Source organism: Lepidochelys kempii, chromosome 2 (assembly GCF_965140265.1).
Source record: "Lepidochelys kempii isolate rLepKem1 chromosome 2, rLepKem1.hap2, whole genome shotgun sequence".
Taxonomy (NCBI): Eukaryota; Metazoa; Chordata; order Testudines; family Cheloniidae; genus Lepidochelys; species Lepidochelys kempii.
The window spans coordinates 114,894,250-114,912,695 of record NC_133257.1 but is presented as its reverse complement, the minus strand read 5'-3'; the positions used below and the strand labels follow the sequence as shown (position 1 = coordinate 114,912,695).

The window sequence follows — 18,446 nt, the reverse complement described above, 5'->3', positions numbered from 1 at the left end:
TATGGCAACTATCTTGGGTACTTTTCTGACTCCCATTACTATAGCAGCTGATCAGTTTTTAGTCTTTAATATAAAAAGAAAAGGAGTACTTGTGGCACCTTAGAGACTAACCAATTTATTCGAGCATGAGCTTTCGTGAGCTACAGCTCACTTCATCGGATGCATACCGTGGAAACTGCAGAAGACATTATATACACACAGAGACCATGAAACAATACCTCCTCCCACCCCACTGTCCTGCTGGTAATAGCTTATCTAAAGTGATCATCAAGTTGGGCCATTTCCAGCACAAATCCAGGTTTTCTCACCCTCCGCCCCCCCCCCCACACAAACTCACTCTCCTGCTGGTAATAGCTTATCTAAAGTGACCACTCTCCCTACAATGTGCATGATAATCAAAGTGGGCCATTTCCAGCACAAATCCAGGTTTTCTCACCCCCCCCCACCCCCATACACACATAAACTCACTCTCCTGGTGGTAATAGCCCATCCAAAATGACCACTCTCTTCACAATGTGTATGATAATCAAGGTGGGGGGGGCGGAGGGTGAGAAAACCTGGATTTGTGCTGGAAATGGCCCAACTTGATGATCACTTTAGATAAGCTATTACCAGCAGGACAGCGGGGTGGGAGGAGGTATTGTTTCATGGTTTCTGTGTGTATAATGTCTTCTGCAGTTTCCACGGTATGCATCCGATGAAGTGAGCTGTAGCTCACGAAAGCTCATGCTCGAATAAATTGGTTAGTCTCTAAGGTGCCACAAGTACTCCTTTTCTTTTTGGGAAGGCAGACTAACACGGCTGTTACTCTGAAACCAGTCTTTAATGTGTTTATCTTGCCTACTTCACAGGGGTGTTGTGAAGCACTGTTATCCCCATTTAACAAATGGGTAACTGAAAAACAGAGAGAATAAGTGAAGGTCACACAGGAAGTCAGTGGCACACCAGGGGCTTGAACCCAGGACTCCTAAGTGCTAGGGTGGAGCTTTTGAGATAATAATCATTATTTGACCAGACTACAGTTTATGAAAACATGGCAAGGAAGGGAAGACTGGAGTTGCAAAACTTTTCACTCAAGTTTATTTCCACTTTTCCTCCCATTAGCTTTCTCCAGCCAGCTCTAGCAGCCACCTCACGTGCTTTTAAAGAAAGACTCAATCGCTCCTCCTAATGCTCTGTATCCCATCAGCAATGTGCTGAACCACTCCGTTTCCTTTCCACCCCACCAAGCCAAGCTATGTGCCCACCATCATCTTATGAGTTCTACATATGATTGTGTAGCATGTCTACCAAGATTTACCTTTGAATGTCTCAGGTCCTCAACCCCACTGTGAAAACAATGATGACAGTTTACAACAGCTGAGGATCTGGCCCAGTGTCTCTACAAACAGGAAGGATCCAAAATATGATAGCATTCACAGTGTTAAAACACCAAGAAATGCTAGTACATGGGCTGAATCCACCCACTTTAAGTGGCTAAATCCAATATGTAGATCTGTAAAGCCTCTGCTCATCTCCTCTGTAAGTTTGTAGGTGTCTAAATTTCTGCTGGTAAAATCCTCTAGGCATCTAAAAATCTATCAGTGAAAATGCACGCAGCCACATTTGTCACAGCTCACAACCAAGCCCCAGTGGGATCCTCAGACTAGGCCTTCCACTACCTATCTCATGTGTGAGGCCTGATCTAGTAGGTGTTTTCAGAAACTGCCTACTGGATTGGGCCCCATACAAAAGAATGCCAAAGGAAGACCTGGTGGTGGTAGCACACCCTCTTAAGTTTTAGCTTAGTGGTTAGAGCACTTACCCAAAATGTGGAAGTCAGGAGATTACAGCTCAATTCCCCACTCTGCCTAGGGTTGCCAATTTTGGCTGGATGTATTCCTGGAGGTTTCATCACATGACATAATCTTTCATTAAAGATTAATCTTTAATTCCTGGAGACTCCAGGACAATCCTGGAGGGTTGGCAACCCTACCTCTGCCTGATCTGGATCAGGGATCTGAAGGTGGATCTTCCCCCTCCCATAAGAATGCACTAACTACTGGGCTGTGGGGTATTCAGGGGAAGACCTCTCAACCTCTCCTGTTGAAGCTGTTCCATTGTATATAAATACTTAAATATGCATTGGAACAGGAACATGGGTCTCCCACTGCCCAGGTGAGTCCCTTCACCATCAGGCTAAAGAGTCATTCTTACTCTTTTTCTGCCCCAATGCATATTTAATTACCACAGTTTCACCTTCTGGGTTGATACACTGGCTGCTGTAGCACCGGGCCTGACCTAAAAGTGGGATAATCGCAGAATTCCACTGCAGGATAGATGAAGCCATAAGGCCTGAGAAGGGTGCAGTCACAGAGACCAGGAAGGGAACAAAGTTTGACCTAGTCCAGTAACCACATATTATATATTAAACCTGTTTATTGCCTGTGTGTTTATTCCAGTCATGTAGGCATGTTTATCTTTTATGTTTCTATGTCCTTATCTTTTCATAAGTTACAAATTGCCATATGTTATGGTGAACTTTTTCCTCAATGTATCACATTCTCCTGCCCCTTTACAATTCCATTTTCACAGTCAAACCAGCAAAAGCTCCATTTCATGGTACAGTTTTTATATTTATTGTCTCGGAGTCAAATTCTGTCCTTGAACACTCTGGTGACATTGCTATTGAAGTCAGTGGCAGTTGTGGCTGCACTTCCAAGAACAGAATTTGCCCTTTTGGGACCCAGCCCCATTCACAAAAAGTAAGGGGGAATGCCTTCCTCATCCTAGGCAGGTACAGAGGAATCGCTTGCAGCTGAAGAGGGAGGGGGAGCCGGATTTCAAGAGCCCATTCCAGAGATATCCTTCCCCCTCCCCCCATCCACTGTGGAGCCCAGGTCTACACGGGCTTCTTATGTATCAGTGTGCAGCAAGGATTTGGAGATAGGGTAGTGCAGGGTGGATAAGTCTGATTATTTGTATCCCTCTGTCAAGGTTCCTTCCCCATATTGAACTCTAGGGTACAGATGTGGGGACCTGCATGAAAACCTCCTAAGCTTACTTTTACCAGCTTAGGTTAAAACTTCCCCAAGGTACAAACTATTTTACCCTTTGCCCTTGGACTTCCACTGCCACCACCAAACATTTTTTGGGTTTATTTATTAGGAAAGCATTGTTTGGAAACATCTTTCCCCCCCAAAATCCTCCCAACCCTTGCACCCCACTTTCTGGGGAAGGTTTGGTAAAAATCCTCACCAATTTGCATAGGTGACCACAGACCCAAACCCTTGGATCTTAAGAACAATGAAAAAGCATTCAGTTTCTGAAAAGAAGGATTTTAATAGAAGTAAAAAGTAAAAAAGAATCACCTCTGTAAAATCAGGATTGTAAATACCTTACAAGGTAATTAGATTCAAAACATAGAGAATCCCTCTAGGCAAAACCCTAAGTTACAAAAAAGACACACAGACAGGAATATTCATTCTATTCAGCATATACATTCTATTCTTAATTTCTCAGCCATTTAAAGAAATCATAATCTAACGCATATGTAGCTAGATTACTTACTAAGTTCTAAGACTCCATTCCTGTTCTGTCCCCGGCAAAAGCATCACACAGACAGACACAGACCCTTTGTTTTTTTCCCTCCTCCCAGCTTTTGAAAGTATCTTGTCTCCTCATTGGTCATTTTGGTCAGGTGCCAGCAAGGTTATCCTAGCTTCTTAACCCTTTACAGGTGAAAGGATTTTTCCTCTGGCCAGGAGGGATTTTAAAGGTGTTTACCCTTCCCTTTATATTTATGACACCCTCACCTTCCCTGCTACACACCCTCTATGAGAAGGGCCAGCTACTCAGCTGATGTAAATCAGTAGAGATCCATTGACTTCCATGGGACTGCACCGATTTACACCAGCGGAGGAGCTGGCCTAGCCAAGGAGAGCACAAGTGCCACAGCAGTTACTGCAGCCCAGAAGTTGAAGCATGGTTCCACTGTTACTCCACTTCCTTCCTCCTCTCCACAGAGCTTCTCAGCATCCAGCCGAATTGCGCTAACAAGGGGCTGGGCCAAGGGTTTGCCCCTGACTGGAGAAAACAGAGAATACAGCTAGGTCCAGCTTATCAATGGAAGTTTTGCAATTGACTTCCGTGGATGCAGGATCCAGCCATTAAGAACTTAAAACAACAACAATTAGAGCTGGTCAGACAGTCTGACCTTTTTTCATGGAAAATTGTGACTTTTCAGTGGGAAAATATCAAAACACATATTTTGGCTGAAAACCTTAATATTTCAGTTCAGAAGAGCTGATGTGGTGCCTCAAGTGATTGGTCATTTGCATGCCTCATGTTCCCATTTCCTCTCAAGGACGGACTTCCTGGTCACACTACATCTCCCATGATGCAAAAGTGCTTCCCCTCAGGATGAGGGGAGGTGATCACAACAAGGGAAATTAAGTTTCACTGGAAAACCCAGTCCCTAGTGGAGATATGAGGAAACTGAGCCACCGTGGTAGAATATCCACATCAAAATAGTTTAGTTTGGGCCAAAAAAATATTTGAGGTGGGGTTTGGGGGGGGGGGGTCTGTTGGTTTTTCAGTGAAAAACCGAAACTTGCCATGGAAGGCAGGCGTTTTTCATGAAAAATTTCATTTTGTCGCAAACTCACCAAAGCACAGTTTTGATAGAGAATTTTCCATCAGCACTACTCATAAATGTTAGGCCACAAAGACCTGTTATTACATTCTGCCACTCAGGTTCCACAGAGTCTGCTATTTGCCACTCCAGCAGACTTAAAGCTGGCTAAGTGGCCTGATGAAGGTTTCCCTTCCCTAGACTTTATAACATTGGGTGTTTCCTAAAGGAGTAGAATTGTTGTGAAGGCACTACTGGAGCTCACTTTCAACAATAACTTTTTCAATAGAGGGGTTTTTTTGGATCACATAGTGTAGTGGGGCAGTTGTCCCACTTTGTCAGAGGAAGGGTTAAAGCAGGTTGGAGGGAGCCTATGCAGAACCCTTGCAATCAGAGAAAGGCAGAAAGGCAGCCAATCACAGCCAGGCTGGGCCCTATATAAAGGCTGCAAAGCAGAGGCAATAGCAATCTCTTCCTGACAAGCAAGGGAGAAGCCCCTGCCCAAAAGGGGCCAAGAAGGTGCAAGGGCCAAGGGGAAGTGGCCCAGGGTACACAGGGAGAAGAGGGAATTGAAGGAGTGCTGTGGGAGGCTGCCACTAGAGGGTCTTGGAGGGCTGTGTCCAGAAGAGGATGCTGCAAGCCAGGGAGCAATGGGGGTCTCAGACAGCACAGTGAAGCAGGCAATGGGTGGGACATCACCTGCAGAGGGTGCTCCACAGCTAGGACAGAGCTAATTTCCAGAGCAACCACAGGACGTGTTGTGGCGGTGAGTCTGTGCCCCGTCACACATAATATTTATTGTTTTATTTTACACTTGGTTTCTATTTGGTTGCATGGGAAATCTCATGAGCCTTTCTCACAGTATTTAATCTTCAACATATCCATTCCCAGATGGAATTAAGTAGTGCAGACTCATAAAAATGAAAAATATTTTATTTTGAAAGTTATCCAGACTTTTTTGACCCTCTGTAAAGATTTGGTTTGAAATTTGAGTGAAGGTTTGCATGAGTGCTTATTCCCCACCCCATAACATCGCTAGTCACTTTTGAAAATTTGGCCCTAGTATTAGCTAGTCCACCCCCACCCCCCAAAGGTATTTATTTTGTTGATATTGCTCATATATTTTTTAAACAGATGGTCTATGTATAACTTATGAGCTTGTTTTAAAGGATCATATGAGAGGAACAAATGAATGCTGGTGACGTTTACAGTAACTCCAATGAAATCAGTGTAGTTTCTCCAAATTCCCACCCATGAACCTGGGACCAGAACTGGCTCCTGAGGCTAGATCAGGATTTGGGAGTTTCCTATCCACATCTTCCAAGTGTACTACCAATATCTTCACCAGAGGTGAACACACATGTGAACTTCACCTGAGGGTAGTGTGATTGTAGGAGGTATAAAGAAAAGGAGTACTTGTGGCACCTTAGAGACTAACCAATTTATTTGAGCATGAGCTTTCGTGAGCTACAGCTCACTTCATCAGATGCATGCTGTGGAAACTGCAGCAGACTTTATTTATACACAGAGAATATGAAAAAATACCTCCTCCCACCCCACTGTCCTGCTGGTAATAGCTTATCTAAAGTGATCATCAGGTGGGCCATTTCCAGCACAAATCCAGGTTTTCTCACCCTCCACCCCCCCCACACAAATTCACTCTCCTGCTGGTGATAGCCCATCCAAAGTGACAACTCTTTACACAATGTGCATGATAATAAAGTTGGGCCATTTCCAGCACAAATCCAGGTTCTCTCACCCTCCTCCCAAAAACCACACACACAAACTCACTATCCTGCTGGTAATAGCTCATCCAAAGTGACCATTCTCCCTACAATGTGCATAATTAAGGTGGGCCATTTCCAGCACAAATCCAGGTTTTCTCACATCCCCCCCACCCCCATACACACACAAACTCACTCTCCTGCTGGTAATAGCTCATCCAAACTGATGTATGAACACAGGCCTGTCTCTAGAGGTAGAGCTATAGAAATGTTTTGATACATCTGGCAGCAGGGAAGGACTCAGTGGGGGTAATTATGGATTTGTCAGGACAAAAGATATGAAACTCTGGGGGAAAAGTGATTAGATGGCCCAATCTCTCTTTATAAAAGCATATAGAACCTGATCCTGCATTTCTGGTGGACCGCAAGCATCCATTAACTTCAATGGCAGTTTTGAATGCACAGAAATGAGCCTCTGAACGGAAATAATCACAAGACTAAGAAGTCATTTTTAAAACAGATCTTCAGATCTGTTTAACAGGGAATAAATAGCAGGAAAATGGAATCTTGCTTTAGAAGATATTTGTTTTAAAGGCATTGGTCTGGATTAAGGCATTAGATTGTTACCTTGAATGGTCAGACCTATTAATATTCATAATTAGAAGACTATTGCTGTATTTCCTGTTCAGTCATCTGCTCAAGGTATTAAGGAAGTTTTAGCTCCATTTTGCTATGAGGACGAGGGATTTGCTGATGATTTTTCTGCAGTATACTTCTGTACCCAACACAGACTGGCCACAGAATTTGCTTATACCAACAGATGCATTCATCATCATAAGATCCTTTAATGCTCTGCCAGGTTTATATTAGTTTAAATAAGGTATCTTACACACCGTGCCTCCTGGTGGCCAAATGGTATAACACAGTTTAGCATACAATTAGTCTCCTTGAATTTTGCATTGATATAATTGCCTCCCAATAAAGACAGTAAGAGCAGCGAGTACTCAGCACCTGTCTGGAGGCACCATATACAGGATATGGCTCTGATATCACTTTTCACTTAATTTAATTTATTTTGGCCAAATTCTGCCTTTAGTTACACCCATGAACACCACTGATTTTAACTGAGGGCAAAATTTGGTCCCAACGTATTCTTTTTAAATTCTGTAAGTCTGACTTTGCTCTCACATGACTGTAAATCAGGTGCAACTCTACTGAAGTCAAGAAAGTTACACCAGTGGAGAACCAGGGCCAGCGAGAGGAGAATCAGGTCCTAGGTATAGGCAAAAGAACACAGTCCATGTTTTAGCTGCAGTCTTTAAAAAAAGAAAATAAAATCTTCCTTAAAACACAACTCAACACTGTAATCACCAGATAATATTTACTTCATACATTTCTTAAACCTAGTTCTGCCCTCAGCTATATGCACTCCCATTGAACGCAACACTTAAGCTTCAGTGGCTAGAAGCTAAGCTTTATTTTGAAATACTGGCATAATTTACACTTGAGCATGATCAATGTAATGTTGTTGGAAAGGGCTATTTACCCTGCCATGAAATATTTCTATTCATGCTTATTGTATCATTATCCTTTCATTTAAAATAAATTGTTTGCCAAGAGTGGGAAGTCTTGTTTATAACAAGATTTCCCCATCAAATATATTTCAGCAGCAGTCACTGGGGGGTGAGGGGCGCAGGCTCTGGGAAGGAGTTTGGGTGCAGGCTCTGGGCTGGGGCAGGGGTGCAGGAGGGGGTGAGGGTGCAGGAGGAGGGGTTGGGGTGCAGGCTCTGGGAAGGAGTTTGGGGGCAGGAGGGGGTGTTTGGGAAAGGGGTGGGGGTGCAGGCTCTGGGAGAAGGTGTTACTTCAAAGGGGAACCAAGGTAACTCTATATGTAGGGTGGTATAAGTATCAAGATATAAGACAAGCCCCTTTTACTCAGAAGAGCAGACCCGCCTTGTGCCGTATCTGTTACCGGTGGACTGGTACACAGATAATCTCCCTCCCTCTTCCCTATGTGTAGTGTGAGAAATAAAGACTGACTGTAAGTAACGTTAGAAACAACAGAACTGTATGGAGGGAATTAGTAATAGAGGGATGGGGATAAGCATAAAACAAACAGTAGTTATAGAAATTAACACAAAACAGTGAAACAGCAGCTTATAACAGGTGCATGAAGCTCAGGCCCAAAATACAAAATCATCCTGGCAATAACCATATAAAACCCTGACTAAAAGAACCCTAATTCACGGTGGTGGCAGTGAAGTCCAGGACCTGCACTCTTTGGGTAATTGGAACCGGCTGAGGAGGAGCACCGGAGAGTCTCCGGATGTCGATCGGGATGGAAGAAGTGGACCGAGAACCCTCTGAGGATGTCGTCCCCAGGAGCAGGAAAGGTGGTATCCTTTGACGATACACTGATGCTGCCAAGGCCTGACCCACGCACACCCAGTCACTAGGATGGGCTGCGCCATCCGTTTGTGGTCACAGTTCTTTTATGCAGTTTGTGGTGGGAAAACATGGTACAGTCTCAGCAAAGGTAGGAAACAGTCTGAGGTAAAATTGTTCTTGAGATCGCCAAGTGGCGGAGAAAAACCAGTTTGATCAAGTTATAACTAGCCAGGATGACAGAGCACAAAGGAGGTCACAAGATGGAGTTTACAAAATGGTGGTTCAGACTCCATTTTGAATTGCTGCTATATCCTTACAAATTACATATTGAGTTTAACATGCACATATTTTAATAAGCTATGAGAGGGGGGTGTGTGTGCAGCGCTTACCTGGGGCTTCTAGGCAGGGCGGGCCTGGGGGCCTCTGCATGCTGCTACCCCTAGGCCCTACCCCTGCAGCTTCCTATTGGCCGCAGGGGCACTTGGGGCGGGAGCAGTGAGTGTGCGTAGATACAGACCCACCCCACTCAGGGGCCACAGGGAGGGGGTGGCAGCCACGTGGAGTGAGCAGGTAGGAAGCTGCTCAGCTCCACTGTGCTGTGAGTGGGGGCCCCAGGACGTTTTAAATTGCCCGGGGGCGGAAAGCAGGGCCGAGGGAGAGATCCAGCCTCAAACATTGTTGGAGCCGGGCTCTGGGCCAGGAATGTTCCTGGTGCCCAGGCACTGCAGGCCCATAGAACTCGCTGCCCATGTGGGTAAACACTTTTCACAAAGCAATCATTATATCAGTCCTCATCCTCAAAAGAAACCTGCACAACACTTTCAAAAGATGAGCCTGGAATCTTAAATTCATTACTCTGATCAACACTAAAAACCATAGAGTGAACAGACACTGGATTTATGACTTATTTACTACAACCTGTAGCCCACTAAGCCCCTGTTTTTGTACTATGACTACAGAGGTGTTAATGGGCCACTCTACATTGAATAGTCTCTTACAATACATGCTAACTATTTATGCTAAACAATCTGTTCCACCTTGCATTTAGCTGTGACACTGAAGACCTGAAAAAATGTGGCTCAAAAGCTTGCCTCTCTCACCAACTGAAGTTGGTCCAAAAAAAGATATTATTTCACCCACTCTCCCATACAGTACTGACACAAATGAAGTGATGTATGGAATCCCACTAGGCCGCAGGACCAGGCCCAAAGTTATGCATAAAGAAGATCTGAGGAGGTACTAGTGAAACAGAGGGCCAGAGCCTCAAAAAATGGCTAGAAAGCTGCCCTAAAAAGTCAACCAGGATTTCTCCTCGTATAGGAGGATCTGGCAAGTGGCCTAAAGCCAACAGAGCTGGCTAGGGGGGCATGCTGAGGTTGCAGGAGAAAGAGGCATTTTGAGGCCGGGGCTGGACCACATTATGCCCTTTCAGAACTTCAGCCAGGAGAATAGTCTCTAGGTGGCCTCAGCATCAAAGCAGCAAGAAAGTGGCCGCCCCCCGCCCCAAGCTGTGTCATTTGTGAGCTCAGCACAACTGAGGATTTGGCCCTGAATCTTGACTTGACTACCACTCGAACCACAGAACACAACTGCAGAAGGTGAGGGTGACAGGAGAGCAGGATGGACAGCATCACTCACTGGTGTAACAGCTGGCACACCACAAGACTCAGTTGAAAGTGGCCCCTTCCAGCTTGCTCAAGAAAACATTCAAGCAGAAAAAACGCTTCAAAAAGATTGAGATGGGAATAAAATAGATTTGTGGGAATTGTACCATGGGAAATCCTGAAAAGAAATCTATGAGCCAGAAATCTATTTTGCATCCTTAGTAGAACTTTGCTAATGGAGCAGTTGCAGGTAAATAGGTCTAAACATAAATCAGTTCTTACAACTAATATTGCTTATTTTTGTTACTTTTTCTTTTCTGATTGGTGCATGATCCATTCTAGATGGCATGATACAAGTTTCGGAAGATGCCCTAAGCTCTACACAGCGAAAGAGAACTATAACAGAAGTTTATAACCTTTTCTATTGTAACTCCGGACAAATGCTTAAACTTTTTTGAATCCTGCAAAATATTTGGCCTCAGCAGTTTCTTGCAGCGATGAGTTCCATCAGCTAATTGTACATTGAAGGAAACCTTTTTTCATCCAATCACTTTAAAAAAAAAGTGCTAATGAAATCACATCATGAATTGCTGATAGGTAAGTATTTTATTTGAAACTCTTTAGAGAGAGGTATCAGAGTGGTAGCCATGTTAGTCTCTATTAGCAAAAAACAACAAGGAGTCCTCATGGCACCTTAGATAAATTTGTTAGTCTCTAAGGTGCCAGAAGGACTCCTTGTTGTGTTTTTCTTTATAGAGACGGTTAAACAGTGGAGACCTTGCCCAAGACATGCTCTAAAGAACTAGTTACATCAACTGCACCAGAAGGTTTTCCAACTGAAATTGCTGGAGAGCAGTTTTGAACATCCTGATTCAGGGTAAACAAGATTTTGTAAATAAATAATTTACATTAGGTAATACCCTGAGTCTAATTCCCCAGTTTCTCTCCCAGTGGGAAAGTGATCCTCTGCAAATCCCCGAACAGTGTCTCTGGAACGTTGGGGCAGTTCAGTCTCTTCTTTGTAGGTCCCAGGCCTCCTTTTCAGGCCCTGGCTGTGCTGCAGGGATGCAGTGGCTGGAGCTCTACTCCTAGCACATGATCTGCTGTCCCTAGGGTGCTTTTCTGGTCCCTCTGGCTCTGGCACAGCTCTGCGCCCCAGCTCAGCTGGGGCCCTTGCTCTCTCCTTAGCTCGGCCCCGCTCTGTCTGACCCAGGCAATTCCAGCTCAGGCCCAGGAGGGAAGCCCCTTGGCTTCCTGATTTTCTGATTAGCCTGCCCGCCCTGTCAATCAGGCTGACCTAGAGCATTGGCCTCTCCCCATTGTTCCTGGGGACTGTCAGTCTCAGAGTCCTGATTTTCCCATTGACTGTTCCCCTTTTGGTACTGGGAGCTAGGCAACCAAAACACCCCCACTGACTGTTAGTAAGCCCCCCCCCCTTACAATTAGGAGCCCTGTTCTGTTCAGTTCAGTGGGAGCAGCATTCAACCCTTCGTGAGGGTCTGAGGCTGTCACTGAGGCGGGGCTCCCCAGGAGCAGACACAATGAACCAGGCTGGCAAGCTCATGTGCTAAGAGCTAGCTAGCAGAGGTGCTGGGCGAAACCAACTGCTCCCAGCAGGGCTCCGGGCAAAGCAGGCGAGCTGGCGATTGGAGCCAATCGCTCGCTCAGTGGGAGCAGGAGCCGGAGGTGAAGCAGCTCCAATCAGAGAGGCCTGTCCTGCTAGGACCATGCTCGAGATACTTTCATATGCAAATAGAGAGCGAGCCGGAGGCTGAGCCAAGCCACTTGCTGGGCTCCAGCTGAAGAAGAAGAAGAAGAAGTCAGGAGAGGGGGAAGCGGAACAACGCGGGCGTGTGTGTGCCGGTGGCCGGGGAGCCCGGATTAGCGCCTGTTCAGACCGGAGACGGGAAAGAAACCAATGCGCTAAGCAACGAAGTGCACAACAAACCGCATCCTCCTCGGATTTCCGAGGATCCATCGGCAGCGGGAGATTTTCCGCCTGGCTCGATCACTTGAGTTGTGGGGGCGGAGGGTTTGTGCTTCTGGCTGTCACTACAGAGGGAACTATTCTAAACCCACCGACGATGCGCCCACAGATGCGGTACCTTCTGGCCGTTCCTCTTCTGAGCGCGATGGTTTTCGTTGTGTTGCACAAGGGTGAGTTGTACCGGTCAAAAAAATATCCCAGGCAAACAGCGTCCCACGAAAGATCCCTGGTAAGGCGAGCCTGTGATGCGTTTATCGAACAGAAGAAAGCTTTTGTTTGGGGAAACCTGCTAAAAACCTCCCTGAGGAGTGTTGCCTGCAGTGAGTACTTAGTGGACAATCACTATATAACCAGCCCTCTCTCGGCAGAAGAAGCTGCCTTTCCTTTGGCTTATATCATAACTCTACATAAAGAATTTGATACTTTTGAGAGGCTCTTCAGGGCTATTTATATGCCCCAAAATGTTTACTGTGTCCACGTGGATGAGAAGGCAGCAGCTCAGTTTAAGAAAGACGTGGAGACACTTTTGAACTGTTTCCCCAATGCGTTTCTTGCCTCAAAAAATGAGCCAGTCATTTATGCTGGAATATCCAGACTTCAGGCGGATTTGAACTGCATGAAAGACCTGCTGGAATCAAGAGTTCGGTGGAAGTACCTGCTCAACGTGTGTGGACAAGATTTCCCCTTGAAAACCAACAAGGAAATAGTTCGGCATCTGAAAGGATATAAGGGGAAAAATCTCACTCCTGGAGTGCTGCCTCCTGCCCATGCGATTTCAAGAACCAAATATATCCATAAGGAGCACATAGGGACTGACTCCTCTTATATGAAAAAGACCAATGAGTTGAAACAGCCCCCACCACACAATCTGATCGTCTACTTTGGCTCTGCTTATATTGCTGTCACAAAGCCATTTGTAGAGTTCATTCTCAATAATCAACGTGCTATTGATTTATTGAAGTGGTCCAAGGACACCTACAGTCCAGATGAACACTTCTGGGTAACACTCAATAGGATACCAGGTACGTTGCATGACTTCATTACTCATTCCTGTGTATAGGACAAGCTGGCTTGCGCCATGCTGAGCTAGGAAAGACAGAGAGGAAATGAAACAGAACTGATTTCTGTGCTATATGACCTTTATATTTGCATTAGGTCAATGTTCAGGATGCTCTTGTTCTATGGAAACTGATTTTCTGTCTATCCTTGCAAAGGTGAGAAAAATGAAGTCATAAATGGATGGCACTGCTGGAGGATAATCACAGGGGGCTGACCAGTTATATCCGATTTCATTCAGTCCTTTGATACCAAGCTCTTATAGGACTCTTTTCATTTGTAGATTTCAAAACACTTTACAAGAGTTAAATATAATTATCTCAATTTTATTGACAGGGAAGCATAGAGAGGTGACGAGAGATTGCTGAGTCACCCCACAGGTCAGTGGCAGAACTAAGAATACATCCCAGATCCCCTGGAGTTCAGCGCTTTATCGACTAAGTCACATTGCCTTCTTTACTCATATTTACATACATTATTCCCGTAGCAAAGACCTATAGATTTAAAATCCCATTTATCACACAAGGTGATTTCCACTAACTAACACTGGATTCTTGTTAAACAGCCCCCAGACCTCCCTTCCCGGGGGAGGAATGATAAAGTTGCAGGTCTGTGCTGTGGTCTGTTTATTGGTCTTTATATTTAGCAAGCATCACTGTGATACTGAGGATTATTTAGACTTGACCTTAATGTTGGGCACCCCAGTGCTAGCACATGTAGCAGGGACATTTTTTAGAGCACCAAAGTTATAATGGGCTAGAACTTCAACTAGTGTATATTGGTGTGGTTCTACTGACTTTGAGTGACACCAGCTGAGGATATGGCTATCATTTCAATCTCAACATTATTCCTTGTGTCACTTAACTCCAGTTCTTCTTTAGGGATTGCCTTTCTGGCCTGTGGATTAAATCTACAGAGTTTCTGAATTGGAATGCTGCAACCACAAACCCATATAGGGCCAAATCCAGGGACACAGGTACATCTCCACTAGTGATGATTATAGAAAGAATCCCTGCGCTGGCAGCAAAGCCACTATTTTAGCCCTCTGCAGATCTAGTACACTTTGCTGGGTGGAAGAGAAGCAGATGTCTGATCCACACAGGGGGAAAATTCTGTGGTTCAGCCCTTTCTTTCTACAATGTCATCCTGGTCCCACGTCTACATGACTCCTGCACACTGCCATGCTGGAAGCTACTCAAGAAGTTTTGTTCACCCTAAATCCATCTTGAACAGGAATATTACTTCTGGTCTGCTGACAGTGTCGCGATATTGACTGCTAACTGTGAAGGTGAGGATCTAGATTTGCCTCACTCAGCACACAGCCATCCAGAGGTAATTCTACACATTTAAGTGTTTGCCCCCAAAGCTTGCAGGCCTTATTCAGACAAAAAGCTCCTATTGATGTCAGAGGGTCTAAGACTTAAGGATGAGTCCAGTACTTCTTGCAATGAGATTTATTCCAGCTCATTTGTCTTTTCTCCTTTATCTAGTCAAATGGAAAATCAGCTACAGTGCACTGTATGCTTACTTTTTAATTGAATATAAACATTAAAATATAAATACTCCCTCTGTGCAAAGAAGTGATCTTATATGTTAAAGACACCTAACACCATGTAAATGACCTAGTAAAGACAGCTGCAAAAGACTGTTCAGCATAGATCAATCTGTTGCCTGCTTCTTTTTACAGCATGAGGAGTTTTGATCTTAGAATATATAGCGATTTGAAATTCAAAGCACATCAGGCTGCAGCATCTCCGATCTGAAGAGACATCTGAATGTAGATATGCAGACTCATGCCATGTACATATCATGTCAAATCTGCCTCCATTTTTGCACACACATGTGCCATGGCTGGCCCAAGAGCTCCTGGGGTCATACAAGAATGTGAAAAAACATCATCAATCCTGAGTAATGCAAATGCAACTAGTTAGCATTGCAAGATGTGTATCATCCAAATTTCAATGAAAAAAGAAGCCCAAGAGAACAGCCTGGCTGATAGGCGACAGCACAGCACAACACACTATTATGTGGGTGTGATTCAAGCTCAGAACTGAATTCATTCCTTCCATTCCCAAGCTTCTTTCTCTGAGCCACTCCATCCCTTTAGGACTATTCTGGGTTAAGAGCAATGCATAGGCAGGAGACTCATTGCCTAAGGGAAAGTAGTACCTCATACCTCTCAAAGAGCACCCTGTGGTCAACAGAGGAGGGGCACTGATGGGATAAGGAGAAAGCCACACCTGACTGTAAATGCAGGTCACCTACCCACAGGGCCTTTATTCATTCCCTCAATTTATATTTCAAGTGCTTGCCCATGGCTCTCGGTACTTTCAAGATCAGTAAAAACAAACTATCACAAATAAAAGCAACTCCAATAACACAATGGATTATGTACATTTACATGCCACAAAGACTTTCTTCTTCATAATATCCCGCATCATGCCAATCCAATCCCCTTCAATACACCTATTCCCCACCAGCACATGCATGGGAATAAAAAGGGAAGAAAGTGAGGATCCCAGAGCTCTTCTGCACCTTACAGAGAAAGGAAAACAAAGAGGTCAAAGAATACTCGTCACAATATTTTAGGGTAGGAAGTAAAAATCTGCTTACATTATTGCTTGAGAGCCTGTTTGTGCTTCCATTTATTTCAATGACAAACCTCCTATTGACCTCAGTAGCGCAGGATCAAACCCTAAACAGATGTAAAATGATACAAAGCTCCTTTGTGAAGTGTTTTGAGATCAATGGACAAAAAAAGCTAGGTATGAATTATTATTAGAGCAGGTCACTCCTCCTTGAACCTGAACTATCCTTTACTGTAAATTTTAAATACAAATACAGGTGTAGAAACTGTCCTTAGGGACACTTCCTACATTTGAAATAATTAAATAGTGAATTTGTGCAATAAAGTATGCAATTGGTTGGTGCTGGGGAGAAATCCGGATACTACCTAATCCAGTAATTTTTTCACAGGCTGTTGTTTGGACTTTGTAGCAAGGCGTGTGTGTCATCCATTCAGGCTTGGCAGGGAGGGACTGGCACAGACTCTGTGACTTCTGATTTTCTTCATTGTTGAGTGAGATTTTTCCACTTCATGATTAACTTAGAAAGAGAACTATTTGCTCTTTATTTTTGTGAAGATGAATAATTCAAAGCAGCCAGAACAAATTCTGAATTATTGCCAGGCAGTACCTTCCTTGGCAGTTTCGCAAGGATTCCTGGGGTCATTGTGCACGGGTAATGTTCATTGGGGAAAATGTATTTAATTTCATGCAACAAAATGAATGTCAGAAGTTCAAGATTAAAATTAATAAACCAAATTTAGACAGTAATGAATGCATTTCAGGCATAAGTTAGCTGTGAAGGTCTCTTAAAAGTGAGACTCAAAAAGTACCATAAATAAAGGCTATGTCTACACTACTACTTTTGTTGCTCAGGGGTGTGAAAAAACACTCCCCGCTGAGCAACACAAGTTACACTGACAGAAGCGCCAGTGTGGACAGTGCTATGTTGGACATGCTCCTGCCAACATAAATACCACCTCTTGTTGGGGGTGATTTGATTAGGTCAACAACAGTCCTATTGGCATAGACCGGCAGCTGCCTTGATACAGCTGTGCCACTGTAAGCTCTCTAGTGTTGACATGGCTTAAGCTATAGAAGCTTGGACTAATAGAAAGAATCCCATTAATTTCACTGCATTTAGGTTCATATCCTCAGCATGTATATAAATGAAAACATACATTACGATTATCTGTGAACATCTTCAGGAAACAAAAAGAAAAAGGAGTACTTGTGGCACCTTAGAGACTAACCAATTTATTTGAGCATAAGCTTTCGTGAGCTACAGCTCACTTCATCGGATGCATCCGATGAAGTGAGCTGTAGCTCACGAAAGCTTATGCTCAAATAAATTGGTTAGTCTCTAAGGTGCCACAAGTACTCCTTTTTCTTTTTGCGAATACAGACTAACACGGCTGTTACTCTGAAACCTGTCATTATTCAGGAAACAGGAGACGATGATTTTGAAAAGCGAGAATTAGTGACTCTCAGCCTCTTTTCTGGGTCTTGGGGGGAGGGGAGGTTGATGTCACCCTTGGAAAATGTTGGAAATTTGATAAGCTGGTTGCCAACTTCTGGGGCACTGTGGGAATGCCATTTTAGAATGCTTTAATAGGTTTCTTCACTCACTGAATTCTCTACCACTGTTACATTGTTGTACCAATAAAATAAAAACCAGCAGGATCTTATTAAAGGGAAAAAGGCAAAATACCACATTTATTGTGAATACAGAAAGAATCATAGTAAGCAGTTAGTTATAGCTATAACATTCCATTCAATCTCATATTTATCCACACATTCATTCATACAAACACACACACATATACACACCCACACACACAGGTTCTGCAAGGTTGTTATCATAGTTACCAGCCTTAGAGTTGCTCATGCCAAGCCACTGGCCAGGTGGCCTGGACATGAGGAGGGAGCAGGGCCTTGTCAGATGCTCATCTGATGCTCCTGGAAGTTGGTTTGCAGAATCAGACCCCAAAGTTCTCACTTTTTAGAGTCTATTTTTATAGGAATTTCTTCCTATGCCAGTCTATGGGAATTGCTTCATCATGCTGTTGCTGAATCAATCAGCAGATAGCACATTCCTGACGGCGCCAAGATGTTATCTTGTTCTTTGGTTCTCCCATCCTTGAGGCTGTTGGGTGGATTCCAGTCTGCCCTCCAGGGGGGGGATCCTCTGGTTATTTCCACTTGACGCCTTCTTCAGCCGATGGACACTGGATTCTTAGGCTGGCACCTCCCTGATCATTCAGTTATTATCCACACCAAGCATCCATCCACATACATCCTCTATCTCTATTTTAATCACAATTGTTAATACAACAAAAGGGCGGGGAGTCTCTGGGTGCTGTTTCTGTTGTTAGAGTATTGCTTTGAGTCTCTCTCTCTGTGAATTGCTTTGAGAACAGACTCTGTCTTAGAATGTACTAACACAGTTAGCAGCTTGCAAGTGTCACACATAGAGGGAGAGAAACAGTACCAAAAACCAAGAGACCTCTT

The 18,446-nt window shown here is 44.2% G+C and overlaps 2 protein-coding genes across 2 annotated transcripts in view; both read left to right on the top strand.

The window, feature by feature from the left end:
* Positions 1 to 10,981, top strand: part of LOC140907008 (N-acetyllactosaminide beta-1,6-N-acetylglucosaminyl-transferase-like) — a 58,921-nt gene extending 47,940 nt beyond the window's left edge. The window contains exon 5 of the mRNA XM_073332075.1: positions 10,671 to 10,981. Coding sequence (XP_073188176.1) covers positions 10,671 to 10,786 — 116 coding nt within the window. The 3' untranslated portion in view covers positions 10,787 to 10,981. The remainder of the gene's footprint in view (positions 1 to 10,670) is intronic.
* A 778-nt stretch (positions 10,982 to 11,759) lies between these two features.
* The window catches only part of LOC140907007 (N-acetyllactosaminide beta-1,6-N-acetylglucosaminyl-transferase-like), a 30,878-nt gene continuing 24,191 nt past the window's right edge, over positions 11,760 to 18,446 (top strand). Inside the window, exon 1 of the mRNA XM_073332074.1 lies at positions 11,760 to 13,337. Coding sequence (XP_073188175.1) covers positions 12,413 to 13,337 — 925 coding nt within the window. The 5' untranslated portion in view covers positions 11,760 to 12,412. The remainder of the gene's footprint in view (positions 13,338 to 18,446) is intronic.